This window comes from Halictus rubicundus, chromosome 5 (assembly GCF_050948215.1).
Source record: "Halictus rubicundus isolate RS-2024b chromosome 5, iyHalRubi1_principal, whole genome shotgun sequence".
Taxonomy (NCBI): Eukaryota; Metazoa; Arthropoda; class Insecta; order Hymenoptera; family Halictidae; genus Halictus; species Halictus rubicundus.
This window is the reverse complement of record NC_135153.1, coordinates 4,517,571-4,533,401: the sequence shown is the minus strand read 5'-3', so window position 1 is coordinate 4,533,401 and position 15,831 is coordinate 4,517,571. Positions and strand designations below refer to the sequence as shown.

The 15,831-nt window shown below is 41.4% G+C and overlaps 1 protein-coding gene across 1 annotated transcript in view; it reads right to left on the bottom strand.

Moving 5' to 3' along the window:
* Toy (paired box 6 protein twin of eyeless) overlaps positions 1–15,495 on the bottom strand; it is a 73,812-nt gene extending 58,317 nt beyond the window's left edge. Inside the window, exon 1 of the mRNA XM_076787637.1 lies at positions 15,365–15,495. Within this exon, the coding sequence (XP_076643752.1) occupies positions 15,365–15,377 (13 nt within the window). The 5' untranslated portion in view covers positions 15,378–15,495. The remainder of the gene's footprint in view (positions 1–15,364) is intronic.
* Between the last annotated feature and the right edge of the window lie 336 nt (positions 15,496–15,831).

Here is a 15,831-nt window from a genome sequence, read left to right as displayed (position 1 = left end):
CCGTCTTTCGCGCAACTTGTGTTTTTCGGAGAAAAACTTTTAAATATGATTTTTTATGTCGACCAAAGCGTTAAAGTTTTTGTCATTATGGGAATTTTGTATTGACCTAAAGAGATGAAAATCTGAGGGTGTAATATCCCAACCAAGCTCCAACAGCTTTTGGAAGAAAGAAGCATCAAATGCCTATAATTCACTCTGTTTCCTTCCATATTTAAGAGCGTATAAAACTAACAAAAATTAATGTGTCCTAATCAAACTTTTTTCTAAAAATACCTGAAAGATCACCTTTTTAGACTATGTACACATACCATTTGTTTTCAAACATTCTGACGTATTCAGACCTATCCTAATGCCAACTACAGAAAAACGGCACGAACTTTCCGTACAACCCAATATAATAGCCGGACCGATAGCATGCCCGCTTTAACACTAAGCCTACCACGACCGGTCAAATTGACCTTTTCAACTTTACGACTTTTCTTAAAGTATATATACAATGTATTTTTCAGTTTTTGTTTCTCGTTTTATTCTTTTTTTTTTTTTGCAAGAAATACATGTAGCTTGTCCTGTCTACCACAGCCGGTCAATTTGACCGCACGAAATAATATAGTATTTAATTAGCTCTTGTATTTCAATACCTCTTCTAAACCTAAACAATCAGTACAAACAAAAGGCTATTCTCAATGTGGCATGGCCAACTCAAAATAAATGAGCCGCCTTATTAAATAAGACGTTATCATAACTCATAAGTTTATGACATAGAGACTGATAGTGACATTTGCGTTTCCAACGTGCACTGTGTATTTCAAATGCAACGTTCGGCAGGAACCTCAATTTTCGTCTAAATGTCTCTCGCCAGAACCGAACAACTGACTTATAGCGAGAATTCATTGTCATAATCATATTCGTTACTGACAAGTGAAATGTGAGATATACGGTGAGCCCCATCGATCTACGTGAAAAAATTAGTCGAAAAGAAAGAATAATATTATTTCGTTTAATACTTCATTTTCGAGAAAAATGTGTTTGAAGGTCCATCGAGTTCGCGTGCCCTGGTGTTTGCAGGAAGTAGAATCGGTCGGCTATGAACAGACGCGCCAGCCGAAAAAAAAACATTATTCTTTTCCTTCGACTGATTTTTCCACGTGGATTTACCTCCTTGCGGACACTCTGTACATAGTAACTTACAAAAGTGTTTGTCTACAATATTTAATTTCTTGTTATTCGTCCTAATCACATGGAATTTTACTGAGATAAAAGTTTGACCCTCCGTATGCTATGCCGGAGTCATTCGTGACCCGTCGCGGTGAGAATATGCTCAGAATTGCCAATTCAGATTATAAATTTGAAGTTGTAAAATATGAAAGAAAACCATATATCCATTCTTACACACGAGGATACTAATCACTATAAATTACTAATGTAAAATATACAGTCTTTACTCGATATATGTCCCAAATTTCTAGCCGATAAAAGTCCCAGAACTATCCCCACTGCCGCGGGGTATATCCCGTGAGAGACCCCAAAGCTCGAGAAACTTTGAGACATCTCGAATGGTAAGGTTGCGTGGATCAAAGAATAGTATCTCCTGGTCGATATATGTCCGTGGCTAGACCCGTGTTTTGGACATAAATCGAGTAAACACTGTAACTTTCATCGCACATTACACAAGCAAATGTCATCGGAATTATATCATATTTGGTATCATTTTCATTAGAAAAATCCCACGAACGTGTTGATGAAAGTCCCATAAAAAAGTAATGAAAAATAAAGAAGTTTTGTTATTGGATTAGTAGTGGTCTCACACACCGATACATCCGACCCGTATTATGTTTACACTCCTCGGTTATACCCCGCGGCAGTGGGGATAGTTCTGGGACTTTTATCGGCTAGATATTTGGGACATATATCGAGTAAAGACTGTACATTAGTATTTTATAGTTATTAGTATTATTGTGTATAACAGAACTTCATGATCCGAATGGGAAATTTTGTGAGATCCAGAAGAACAATAAATATCTCCAAGATTGCAATCGTCTGACAGTTTCTATTAGAGTTCAGTCACTCGTGTACAGTGTGTGCTCTATATATGTCCCAAATGCCTCGCCGATAAAAGTCCCAGAACTATTCCCACTGCCGCGGGGTATACCTCGTCAGGGACCATCAACCGAGGCCTCTAGAGTTTCGCTGTCCTCAAAGAATAGTATCTTCTAACCGATATATGTCCCTGGGTAGAGCCGTGTTGTGAACATATATAGAGAAAAGATTGTATATCCACGTGACAGACACACAGGGTTGTGGGAAGAAATGCGGACGATGACGGAAAGTTTACAGAATGCCTGCTTAATGGGTCGCAATAATATAATACGGGTAATTAAACGCGCGTTTTCAAGCTGCATCCGTTCGGATGTAACGAGTTTCACGACTCGTTCTGGCCTGAGTGCTGTACGGAGTTCGATTGCGATACTTCAGCCCGGTGGAAAGAGCTGTTCTCGTTGAAAATGTACAAATTCTTCGACCCCCTATACACGCTACCCCGGCGTCTACCAACACAGAAAACCTCTCGAAACGTTTCGTGGTGCGTCTTCCCGTTCGTTATACTCTACTTCGATGATACTTGCTTTGTCACTTTCGCCTGCATTTTGTGCATTCATCTGGACTGTAAAAGCTAAGGAGACGTGGAAACATATTTCTTAGTCATTCATAATCAAAATGGCGTCAAATTACAACTCGATCGAGGTCATCAACGTCATGGTCGAACACGGCACGTCAAACTTGATTATTTTTAATACGCAGTAGCAATCTAACCATTGTATAATACATTGAAGCAATAAAAATTATTTTATTTTCTATCGATACGTATTTAGAGCATCGGACGAAATGATATTGGTATGAATTAATCCGAAGCCTTGGAATTAAGTTGTAAGGTAAGGGGTTAAAGCGACTATGCAAAATTGAAATCGTAACTTCTGTTCTCGGAAAGTCACAAAGAAAAATGGTTTTAAATGTTACCATAATGCAAACATTGAAATCGATTCTCTTGAAACGGCACATCTGCGTGTGTGCCCTTTTTCCATGAAACGCCCCGGTTCGACACTGAAACCACTATAACAGTAACGTCACTGTAACGCGTCAATTAACTGCTGCGGATGTACGGTCGGATGAAATGCATTTGCTTTCGAAATTAATGCATCCATTAAAGATCGCTTCGCTCCGTGCGTCACGAGTAGACGTCCAAACAGTCCGCGTCGGGTGTGAACCACGAAAACCGAAGTGAGGCGCCCCTGGACTGTCAAAAGGGTGGGAATAATGAAAGCGAGATAAACGGGTTCTTCCCTTTTATTTCTGGCTGAATGTCTCGAAAAACGCTGAAAATCCGAATGCACGTTCGCGGTAATCGCGGGACGCGGCGTGTGTTCTTTCAGCGTGCTTCCATTTTGAGCGCGGCAGTCGGTGGCGGCGCGGTGGTGGCATCAATGTCACCGCGAGAGTTCCGCTCACAATCTGCGAGCGTCCGACTCGCGTGTGGGGGCAAAAACCGCCTTAGAAATTCAATAAAACTGGTTTTCTCTGTCGCCGCGGTTCCGGAATCGGTGCACACCGTGGCTCGATAACGTTCAAAGACGTAACAACCGGAAGCTCGTTCGGCGAAGAGTTGGTGACGCGCCGCGCCGCACAGTTTGAAACGCGATTCTGGCTGAGAAGAATTATTTTTCTCGTTATTTTGTCCTCTGCGTGGATGTACAATTAAAAGTATGTGCACACCCGTCCATAAGTCACCGGACACTTATTGAAATTTGGATGCAGACGATATTTTGTTGTTAAAGGATCTATACAGTGATTTCTCTATATATGTCGCCAAGACATGGATGATAAATGTCGCAGAATTATCCCCATTACCGCGGGCCATACCCCGTGAGGAGCCCCGAAGCTCGAGAGGCCTTTGACGACATAAGACGGCTCGGGTATATCTCCTCGACGATACATGACGCTGGCAAGACCCGTGTTGTTGACATATATCGAGAATCCACTGCATTATGAAATAAAAGTGGTACTTATTTTCTAATGAAGAGAACATGTAAATCAAATTATGTGTCAAAGATCTGACCAAAATATCTCATATTTTCTTATCATCAATACATTCGCTTGAAGTAACCGTGGGATTCTGTCGATTAATTTTTAAAATTTTAGTGGGATAATTATTTCCGAATTTGTCTCCTAGAGCTGTCCATAAGCGCTGTTTTGATTTTGGCCACGTTTCTCTTATTCTATCTAACTCGTCCCACAATTCTCAATCTCTTTTTTCAACATTTATTCAAGTTGTATATGTATATCTTTAATTTTGCATTGAAATATTATCGTGTAAAAGCTGCATATAACAAAATGAAACAATAAAATCAATCCCGAAACTTGTATCCTTATTGTAATTACCAATTTGCTGAAAACAAGTAAGTGTCAGATGATTTATGGACGAGAGTGTACCTATTTGTTTTGTGTCATTCATTATGTATCGACGGATTATGTCTACATGTCGTGTTTCATAAAAGATAACATTATTCTAAACTTACATGTAGACAACATGTGAAGATATATACTAATTATAATACAGATAATACATGCATAGTATAAGAAACATTAGTGATCTGAATTTTATTGAATCTCTGGTTTGTACTCTTCAGCATTAACTACATATATTTTAACTATATTATAATTGTACCATAACTATATTCAGTAGTACTATAATTATATGTATCTGCACATATACTATACACGTAAGTTTCGCTTAACATTGTTTTTCATGAGGTATAATATAGACATAATCTTTTCAAAAAGGCTTTTTGTAAAGCCATATTTAAAAAAAAAACATTTACATTTCAAAAGCTGGCAATAATCAGCATCGTACGATAATTCTGTTAACCCCTTGCCCTACAATATCGAGTCAGTCTCCTGACGAAGATACTAAACAGAGTCTACTAAATATGTATGTTATTAATTTCCTTTAAACCGAAATAAAATTCCATTTTGTTGTAGTTGATATACACTACCGCTCAAAAGTATCCAGACACTCCGCGGTGGATACGTCGATGAATCTCGTATTTAATTTTAGTGTAGTATTGGTAAGTTCCACATACGTTATTTTTAATTCAAAACGTTAGATATTTCATAAGAAACTAATAAAAATCGATTTTAGTCACTATTTTAGGCACTGAAATATCTTTTATGCAATGTTAATACATATTTCGCAAGTGTCCGGATATTTTTGAGCGGTAGTGCATATCCTTTGGGGAAAACATAGGCATACAACAAATATAAATTTCTTTTTTCTATGAAATTCTGAACGATGAAGAATTTCTAATCATTATACTCACAAAATAAATAGCAGTGCAAGGGGTTAACGTGTATATTAATCAGAGAATCAAAATATTACAATACCTCTTCCCGCTTCACGCTACTTTTACTTATTCTTCAATTTTTCCGAGACTTTTTGCAATCTTTTTTGCACGAGCAAGCAAGCGAAAAATAATTATAAATAGGTCTGAACAACAGAAAATATAAGAGACGAATGGGCATGTTCGCGTAGACGAAAAAATAACGACAAAAATGATTTTGCTCCTCTGGAATCGCGTTTTAAACCACCGTGCGCCGTGCGCCGCGCGCCGGGCCGTCAAGAGCCGTACCCCGTCGTCGCGACGCGCCGCGTCGTTCCGGTTGGGAATAATGGTTCGCGGGAACAGGGGACCGAGCAAAATCACCGCGGCCGCGTTTTATTTATACGCGGCCGAAGTAACTCTCGTTAAACGTTATTATCACCGCGTCGTTGCCGGTTTGAAAGGCGTGGAGGACAGGACAGGGACGGAGGATGAGGTCGTGCGCCCCGAGCGTTTCGGGCTAAATTCACGCCACGAGGAGGCAAGAGTTTCATCTGAACGCGTTCTACCGCGACATCAAAGATGGCGTGCGGAGCATACATTCTGTAATGAGTTGAATCGCAAGAGCGAGATCCTCTTCCCGTCTCTTAGCCCGTCTCTCTCTCTCTCTCTTCCTCTTTCTCTTCGTTGCTTCACCCTCGCTCTCTCCCTTCCTTCATAACTCCCTCTCCCATCCCTTTCTCTTCCTCATCGTCTCTCTTTCTCTCCCTCTGTCTCTCTTGGCCCAACTCCCTCCTTCATCCTCTAGCGAATTCATTACGGACAGTGTTAGGAAGCAGCGTTGAATTAGCGAAAGCAACGCCATCCTAACGGCATATACTCGTTACCGCGCCTCTTATTATTAAAGCCGCGAGGCATCGGGTATCTTCGTCCCTTTTCACCGAGGAAACCGCAGGAGCTGCGTCGAAGTAAGCAGTCGCGTGATTACACTCGCGCGTTCCTTAATTATAATTGCGAACTCGCTGGTAACGTAATTGGCATTTAAATGTGCATACGGTAATTCTGGGGCAAGCCCGCGCCAATGTTTTTCGCCGCTTGCTCGCGGCTTATCTTACAATGGTTTTTGAACGGTGTCGAACGTTCCTGACGAACGTAATTCTTTTTGGCTGATTCGGACCAGTGTTTCCCTTATGGGCACTGGAACGATTCAGGGTGGGAGGGCGTACATATAAATATATAAAATAACAGAAATTTATCACTGTATTTTTCTGTTTGTTCACTTAAGGCAAATTTTCAGGGGCGACAGTAGGACAAATAAGTTGAGGAATCTCTGGTTTAGGCTAGTTTTAAGGGCCAAGGGTAGTCACGGGACTTTTGCAGAGTCAGCAGGTCGGTAACTGCTGTACCATTTCCGTTCACATACTTCAGACACAGACTTAAGATAGGTCTTGGTCTTGATCCGACGGGTCTTAAGTCTGTGACTAATCTTGTCACACTTTTTGCTCTATATTATCGATATCATGATTTCTGACGCCAGAAACGGGAGGAAAGTTCGAGAAACTTTATTTCTCAAAGAATCAAGACAAAATATGGCTCAGTTTGTAGCTAGAAATATTTTCTAGAGCGCGTTACCCTCGATTTCATCCAGAAAACCATCCAATGCACATCGTCAATTTTTGGTCTATTCCTAACGCTTATATTACCAAATATCTGCATAATGTCGTCAACTCATGACCAGAGCTTACTGCATTGAACCTTCCTCTTTAGAATGAGCCCTTCCCCAGCGAAAAATATTCTCATATAAGAACGAAAACTTTCCTCCTGTGAAACCATTCTTCGCCTATTTTTGTCGGTCGCTCTACCTTATCGCGGATCTACGGAGACTTGGCCCTTAAGAATAAAAATTAATATAAAGGGATCAACGTGCACCTTTTGTAACTGTCAAATATGATGTAGTACTTGACACACTCGAGGCCGACATTTATTTCGACAATAACCTTCATAGTTACAAGATTCTATTAACCCTTTGCACTCGAAGCTATTTTAACCCCAAAACGGAACATTTCTTCCGACCTAGAATATTTCCCTTCTATATACATACTTTTTCATGTTATACATACGAAAATAATAATGATACTGCAACTTTCAGTGGTACGTTACAGTCGTCATTCGAGTGCTAAGGATTAACCCTTTGCACTCGAAGCCATTTTAAGTCCAAAACGTAACATTTGCTCCGATCTAGAATATTTCTCTTCTACATATATTTTTCCATGCCATACATACGAAAATGGTGCGATTTACTCGTACAACACTGAAATGTTTAGCAATTTATTAAATAGAAAGAAAGTAAATAATTTAAACAATATTGTGAATAATGATACTGCAACTTTTAGTGGTACGTTACAGTCGTCATTCGAGTGCTAAGGGTTAAATACAGCGTATTCCCTTGTCCCATATGAGAAAAGATATTGTCACAGAAAAAGTTACAATTTCTGACACTTTTGGTAGAAATAGTGTCGAGTGTAAACCAATAGTTGGATCCGTGAATAAAATCATGCGACGAAGGGTTAAGGGCTAGGAATCTTCTTCAACATTTCCAGCGCGCCTTCGTTTGATTACAGTTCATCCCGGAATCATTTGTTTCTATAGATCACCGGAGGAGAATCTAAACGTTGCGACCGGGGTATAAATTATGAACGGAAAATCTCGAAATGTATTACGAACGATGTCCCATTGGTCCGTCGCGGATAATCCCGCGCCCTCGACATTTATTGGCCCTTGAAAGCCGGGCGCAGGTAATCTCTGCAGCTTCGGCTGGCACGCGAGCCGACCGCCACAAGCGCCCATAACCATTAACAAATCTTGTAGCCTAGCACGAAATAAAGTGCTCCCGTGAATCGGCCGTTTGATTCGAATAGCTGCAGGGCTTTTGTGCAGGAACGAGAGAGGGGGGGGGGTAGAATAGCGAGGGGTTAGCGAGAGAGAAAAGAGGCGAAGAAAAGGGGGGCGAGCTCGTGCCGCGAGGCCATCGTAGGCCTCCTCGCAACTCTTCGGGATGCTCGAGCATGCTCTGACTTCAGCTCCAGCTCCAGCACATTCGAAAAGGGGAACATGCTCTTCTATACCCCAGACCCTGTATTATGATCGGGCGCGGAACGTAATACGATCCGGCCAAACTTCGGATAAACATACCACGCCCCTCCTCGATGCGTGCTGGTGGTGAAATCAATTTTAACGGACCGAAATTGTGTGGGATTATCAGATGGTGGCTTAGGTTTCGGAGCTTAGAGTAACGCAAACTGCAACTCTTATCCGCGGTTCTGATCGGCTTACTAATTGGGAAACCGTGGGGTTCGGAATCTTGCATTTGTTCCCAGTTCTTCGATGCTTGCGCGCCGGAGCGTCGATCTATCGCTATCGATCGCTCGACAACGATCGGTTACTCTGCGGCTTTCTCCCCTTAATTAAATGCACGAAAATACTCGGTACAGTGTTTACACGATTTATGTCAGAAACACGGGTCTAGCCAGAGACATATATCGGCCAGGAGATACTATTCTTTGATCCACGCCGAACGTAGAAAAGGACTCACGGGGTACACACCGCGACAGTGGGGATAGTACTGGGACTTTTATCGGCTAGGCATTTGGGACATATATATAGAGTAAATACTGTACACAAGTGACTGAACCCTAATAGAAATTGTCAGAGAGTTGCAATCTTATTGTTCTTCTGGATTTCACAGAATTTTGCAGGGATATGTAAAGAGACCGAGGACGCATAAATGTTTCTACTACTTGCGTTGCGTTAATTAAGGATAATTATTTCGAATCATTTCTATGAAGCAAACAGATAAGCAATATGCACTGCAAGGTAGCAAAAGTTTTTATGAGCTTAAGTTAACCGTTAGTACTCCATTTCCCGGAGTCTTTCGTAATACGCTTCTTAAGTTATCGCATTAATAATAATAACATTTTCATTAGCATTGGAATAAAGCAAGTGAGTAAGAAGAATAAAATGAATTTACAAACGTTCATAATTCTCCATTCTTAAAATAAAATCGTTGGAGAGCAAAAGCTTCAAGTTAATAAACCAGTCTTCTCGGATGTTTTGAGGATGTACTCTTCATATAGTTATATGTATACTAATTTATCTATGGAGCGGTAACATAGCCTGCCAATAATTGCATTTTGCGTTTACTTAAGGGCGGTTACTTCCAAATGGAAGATTACCGCCCTTTTTGCTATGGTGGGGTCGCAAGTGACCCGATGAGTCTCAAGAGGTCACTGGGCCTGCGGATGGTCGCTCGCCCAGCGAACCTAACTGTCATGGACCACATCTGAAGGTTCATGACCCGTCAATAACTTCTCGACGCCTAACTCCAATACTAATTAAATACAAAACTAAAAATACCGCGTGTACTAAGCTCCTAAAAAAATCGCGCGAATTATTAGGTATACAAATTAATTTCCGGCCCTAGCATTAAATTAGCTGTTGCACTTATTTAAACAGAAACTTTTCCCGCAAAGTGTAGCACCGCATAATACCAACTAATTAGAAAAATAAAATACAAAATTCAAGTGATACAGTGTGATTCACTGGGTAGTGTACTCAAAGGCAGTAACGCCGCCAAAACATCACAGCGGGAAACGCATCTTTTAGGCTACACTTAAATGTCATGAAAGAGACCGATATCGCTTTTCCGTTATTCAGTTCTAATCAGCTGTATCGTGTCGCGTATGACGTCGACTGTGATCAGTTGCTGTTGGTCGGAGTAGGGGTGTATTTTTGGGAAACTAAGCAAAAGAAATGGAATGCGACAAATCAGGATTCAGCTAAGAGCGTTCGCTCACGGGGTTTTCAGATGGTGGCCGACGACAACCGAGTGATTTTAGGGCCGTCAAGTGTACCAAGCTGTTGCAGCCGACCGTGCCTAATTCTCTGCTCGAGACCGAAATAGTTATAACATAGTTATTTCATTACGAATAAATATAAATTTCTGTAGAAAGATCGAGAATGACTTTGTACACCTGATAATTTGATCCCGGAGGCAGTAACATGTATACACGGATCGGCAATAAAACGGCGCACAAAGGAAAGACAAATTGGCGGTATAGGTGCTCGCTTATTAAACCCGGCGACCTCACCCGGAGCCAGCCCTAGCCGGAGGAATACACCGATTGTGTTGTGGCCTTGGGGATCGTATTTGCCGCCGAATCGTCGGAGGGTGTGTGGAATAGAAGGCGCCACCCTTCGACGTCGAGGCTCCAGTGAAGAAGGGGCTGAAGGGGCTGTTGGCCCGACAGAAGCCAAGGAAAGGCGTGTCGGGTTACCGACTAACCCCGGGGGTAACCGCGAGCCCCACCTAAGCCCATAAGCGTACACGTATTTGCTTGACCCTCGTATAACTCGTCGCGAAGGTCACAAATTTAGCCGAAGGCTGCGAGACGTGAGCCGAGCCAAGCCACCACCTATGATCCCGGCGAGGCACGCTAACGCGAAAGTAACAAGATGTAAATTGAGACGCGTTTAGAAAGGCTGCGCACTTCCGCTTTTGTCAGAGGACAACTACGAGTTTCCGCCAAACGCGTTTCTCTGCCGTTTCAACGTAGAGGAAAGTAGTCTCCAATAGAGCCGAGCCAAGTAGTCGACAGTAGCCCATAATAAAGTCTATAGAAAAAAGGGGGCCTCTCAGAGGTACCCTAAATATAATATTACACGGAATGATATTCAAACTGTTAGCAGGTAATGCAATATCTATCTTTAATTACACATTTCCTTGCGACTTGCGATATACAGTGATTTCTCTATATTTGTCGTCAAGGTCTGGATGATAAACGTCGCGGAATTATCCCCACTACCGCGGGGTATACCCCGTGAGGGGAATAGAAGCTCGAGAGATAACACGGCTCGAGTATGTCTCCTGGACGATACATGACGCTGGGAAGACCCGCGTTATTGACATATATCGAGAATTCACTGTATCTAGTGGAGTTTACCACACCCCAACTGTGCAATCAAGAGTTAATGAGCTGCACACCTCGGGTAAACTAAAAATATACGACTTCTAAAAAATGGTATATTCTGTTGGTATAATCCTTTTGGAATGTGCTCCCAGAGTTTTATTTGGAAATTCGTAATACTGTTTAGATTTATAGCCCCAAAAGTGCAGTTATTGTAGTGCATAGAGTGATAACAGACAATTGATACCTTAAACGCGTTGTGCTCGAAATAAAGTTTTTAAAATCGGTACCGAGTAATATTTAAAAACCACTGGACCAATTTGGAAAGAATTTGAGGATTAATAAAATTTTATTATAATTTTTACAGTTACAAATTAAAAAGGTTTTGTAACTGTAAAAGAAATGCAAGGGGTTAACAATGAGTGGATCAGTAGTATCGATTGTAATATCGCCCTTCGTTGCGTTACATGGATACCAATATAAAATAAAAAATGTTATTAGAATCCGAATCTGACGTACCCTAACATGGTATTGCATTTCTAATGAAGGAGCGACTGACGATGGATATTAGACTTTTAATGTAAAGTTATCAGCTTATAGTCTCGTCGTAAAGGTGTTATAAGACGATTTTGCGCAGGGTTTCTTCTAAGCCTGACACTTCTGGAAGTTGTAGGTAGTTTTCGATAAAGCTTTAAACACATCGGATTAAATGCAGAACAGATAGAACTATGGTAAGGAACCCAGTTACTGTGGAGGTACCAATTACTGTGCCCATATTAATTATAATTATTTTGAAATCATAATGAATATTTCAAAAAGAGATGTACAACATACACAGGGTGTTCCGTCTAACGGGACGCACGATTTTTCACCCACTCGCGATGGAGTACATACATACATGGAGTACACAATAGATATCAGTAAAAAAAATTTCGAAAACAGTTTGTTTTCATGGCGAAATCGAGGTCACCTTGGGTTTCACAAATAGGAACACATATTTTTTTTTACCATATTTAGAAGACATCGTGACGAATTCAAAACGCATATTACACGATATTTTTACGAATACAATAGACGATTTCGAATCGTGAAAATGTGAAAAGTATATTAACTGATTTTAATGAAATAAATTTAATATATCTCTTTTATTATTTATTACGCTGAAATAAATAAATATAACTAATATAGGCACAGTAATTGGGGGTCCCTTACCCTACTTGCTATCGTAGTTGAGCTTGAGAAAATAAATAATAATTAGACTGCGGGTGTTTACGCAATTTCCAATTTTTATAGGCAAATTTTCAGTAAGTGGAATGAAATATCAGTACAGCCTCTGTAGATCCAAAACGAATAAGAATCGTATTAAATTCTCTGGAATTTTATATTATAGCATTTTTTGAAAATTTCGATCCGCAGTCTAATAATAATTTTAGTAAATGTCTTTGAACAGATCTCCAGACTTAACGTTTTAAAACAGCAATCGTCGTGAAACTGAAGGGAATTTGAAATGCTAACTTGAATGTGTATTGCATCTGTTAGATCGCGTCACGAGTATAAAGGCATTTAAGAAGAAGCCCAGAGTTCACGGTAGTTGAAAACTGTTGATACGAAACGTGAAAGAGCGCCAATTTCCTCGAAACATATTCCTGGCCCAGATTTTAACAACCACAAAAGCAACAGAAGAGTGCCAACAACTAGATTCCTTGTCGCAGTGATTTTCTACTGTAAAGTTACTTTTCCATTATGAACCGCAAAAGAGAAGTTTAACGTAATATTCCTGTACTCGAAAATGGTCGAAAAGAAAGTTCGAAGGGCGAGCGCAGAAGGTTCGCGTCGGCACTTTGTGCCCAGTCAAGGTTCGAGTCGATTCATGGAACCCGGTTCCCGGACCAACCTTCGGTCAATTCGAAATCCATCCCGAAGATTCGAGACATCGTTCCCGACTGTATCCGTCAAAAAAGATAAAACGAAAAAAATTCCCGTGGCTCGGGTTTCACGATACACAAACGGGCACGAAGTTGACGCTAACGAGCACCGACAATAGGAAAGGCGACCGACGTTCGACCGCATTGTAACGGCCTTCTATTAGCAAAGTCGTCGAGATACGAGGACCGGATCGTCAGATGAAGTATTCGAATGACAGATAATAATCGGCCGCCTATCGGTTTCACCAGCCACGTAATTTTAACATCCTTTTCCCTCCTCCGGCCGAATTAGCAGAACTACCGCGCCACGCTCGAAACTAACTTTTCGTTTCGAAGTTGAATTTTTTTCTCTCTTTCTCTTTATTTATGGATGCAACGGAGTGGCTAGGTTTAATTATAGACGCGCCTAAGATAGATTTTACGCGTGAAACTTGTTTACAGGGTGAAAAGCCTGAACGCGCGCAACGATACACGCGATGTCCGCCGAGGAAAGCAATTTCAAGCGATCGCGCCGCGATGCTCGATAGAACAGCCATATTCCTTTGAAACCGTTCCACGCGATAAGCGAACTATTAGATAGACTGATCTCTATTCCCGGCGACAAGCAGAACGCGGTCGATAGAACGGGCTCACACGTAAATCTTACGCCGCGGCGCCGCGCCGGTAGGAGAAAACGACCAGACAAAAAATGTGCCAACACACGAATAATCTTGTCGTTCGCTTACTTTTTTCAAAAAACAGGTGAAGCGTCGCCGCTACGTAACTCTGCAATAGAGCAGAGTTACGTGGTCCCAAGCAGTAGCAATTTATAGCCATTTTTGCTCCGCGTTATAGAAGAGCTACGATACACAGAGAGACACAGTGAATTCTCGATATATGTCAACAACACGGGTCGAGTATCCCTCACGGGATGTACCCCGCGGTAGTGGGGAAAATTCCATGACGTTTATCATCCAGGCCTCGGCGACATATACAGAGTGTTCACGCTATTACTAGCCAGCGTTTTTCTAGAAAATGTTAGAAAGAAATTAAACGAGAAAAAGTAGTACTGTCTTTTATACGGAACACAATGGCGTATGTAATTCTTTTGTGTTTATACTATTTTGTTAGATATGAAGGTGACCTTCAATTTTTTAAATGGAATATTGTGTATAGTTTTGTATCACATGGAAGCGCGTGTCTAGACGAATTCGTCCGTATACTGCACAGTGCCCTTCAAGGTCATGCAAGGTCAGAAGTGGAAGAAACATTTTGGATATTTCATACCAATGTGTTCCCAAGTATTCCTTATTCATACGAATCAGATGATGCAGTTTCTACTATGACGAGACAATTTCGGTATTACTTCCGAAACCGATTAATAATGTCGCATAGTAATGTACCGTTATTCGTTGGACGAGAAGGCGGATATGGTACGCATTTATTATCAGTGCAATGGAAATAGATGGCGAAGTAAATTGAAATTCCTAGAAGAATATCCGGACGGAGTGCAACCAAATGAAAATCAGTTTGTTTTGTGTGCCAAGCGTTTGAAGGAAACAAGGCCTTCCCAAAATGAAATGGAAATGTCTTCTTCCTGAAGATAAAAAGTTAGAAATCCTCTTACATTTTGAAGAAAATCCGACAACTTCGGTACGAAAAGTAGCTTCACGTTGCTACGAAATATTCAAAATGTTTCTTCCATTTCTGACCTTACATGACCTTGAAGGTCACTGTGCAGTATACGGACGAATTCGTCTAGTCACACGCTTTCATGTGATATAAAAAATATACAGCATTCCATTTAAAAAAATTGAAGGTCACCTTCATATCTAACAAAATAGTATAAACACAACAAAATCACATACGCCATTGTGTTGCGTATAAAAAACAGTACTACTTTTTCCTCTTTCATTTTTTTCTAATATTTACTGTTTACAAAAAAAAACTCTGGCTAGTAATAGCATGAACACCCCGCATAGAGAAATCACTGTATTACTTTTAAAATCTACTAAGCACTCTGCGCGTCAGTTTCGAAGGAACAAGGCTGAGGTGAAAGCGCGAGAGGGGCAGAAGCGACTCTCGAATTCCACCGGGTAGTGTAAACAAACAGGCTCGTTCGACCAACCTTTATGTGGCATCTTCCAGAAGGGCGGTTCGGGGGTGGGTGAGCAAGGGTTAGCCACCCCCGCGCCCAACAGGGTCCTTGCCGCGTGCAGCGCCGCCGCCGCCGCCTCCCGGCTCCGCGCTGCCGCAGCGCTTGGCGGGTAATCCGAAGCGCTGTCACTTCCGGCGATGCCGGCACCGCCACCGCTGCCTCCGCAGGAACGAAGGTGTAGGTTCAGCCGACTGCCGGCGACCGTCCCACCGCCACCACCTCCACCTCCGCCGCCACCTCCGGCCACGCTAACACAATGCTGCAAACAGAAAAACAATCTAGATTCAACCTTTCTCGTACGTTTCAACTAGTGTTCCTGATTTCTCAACATTTTTCATTTCTCGAGAAATGAGAAATAAGACTATATTTCTCGAGAATTTTTAATAAAATAACAAAATATTGGGAAACTTTTACCAAACTTTTATAAAGTGAAACAT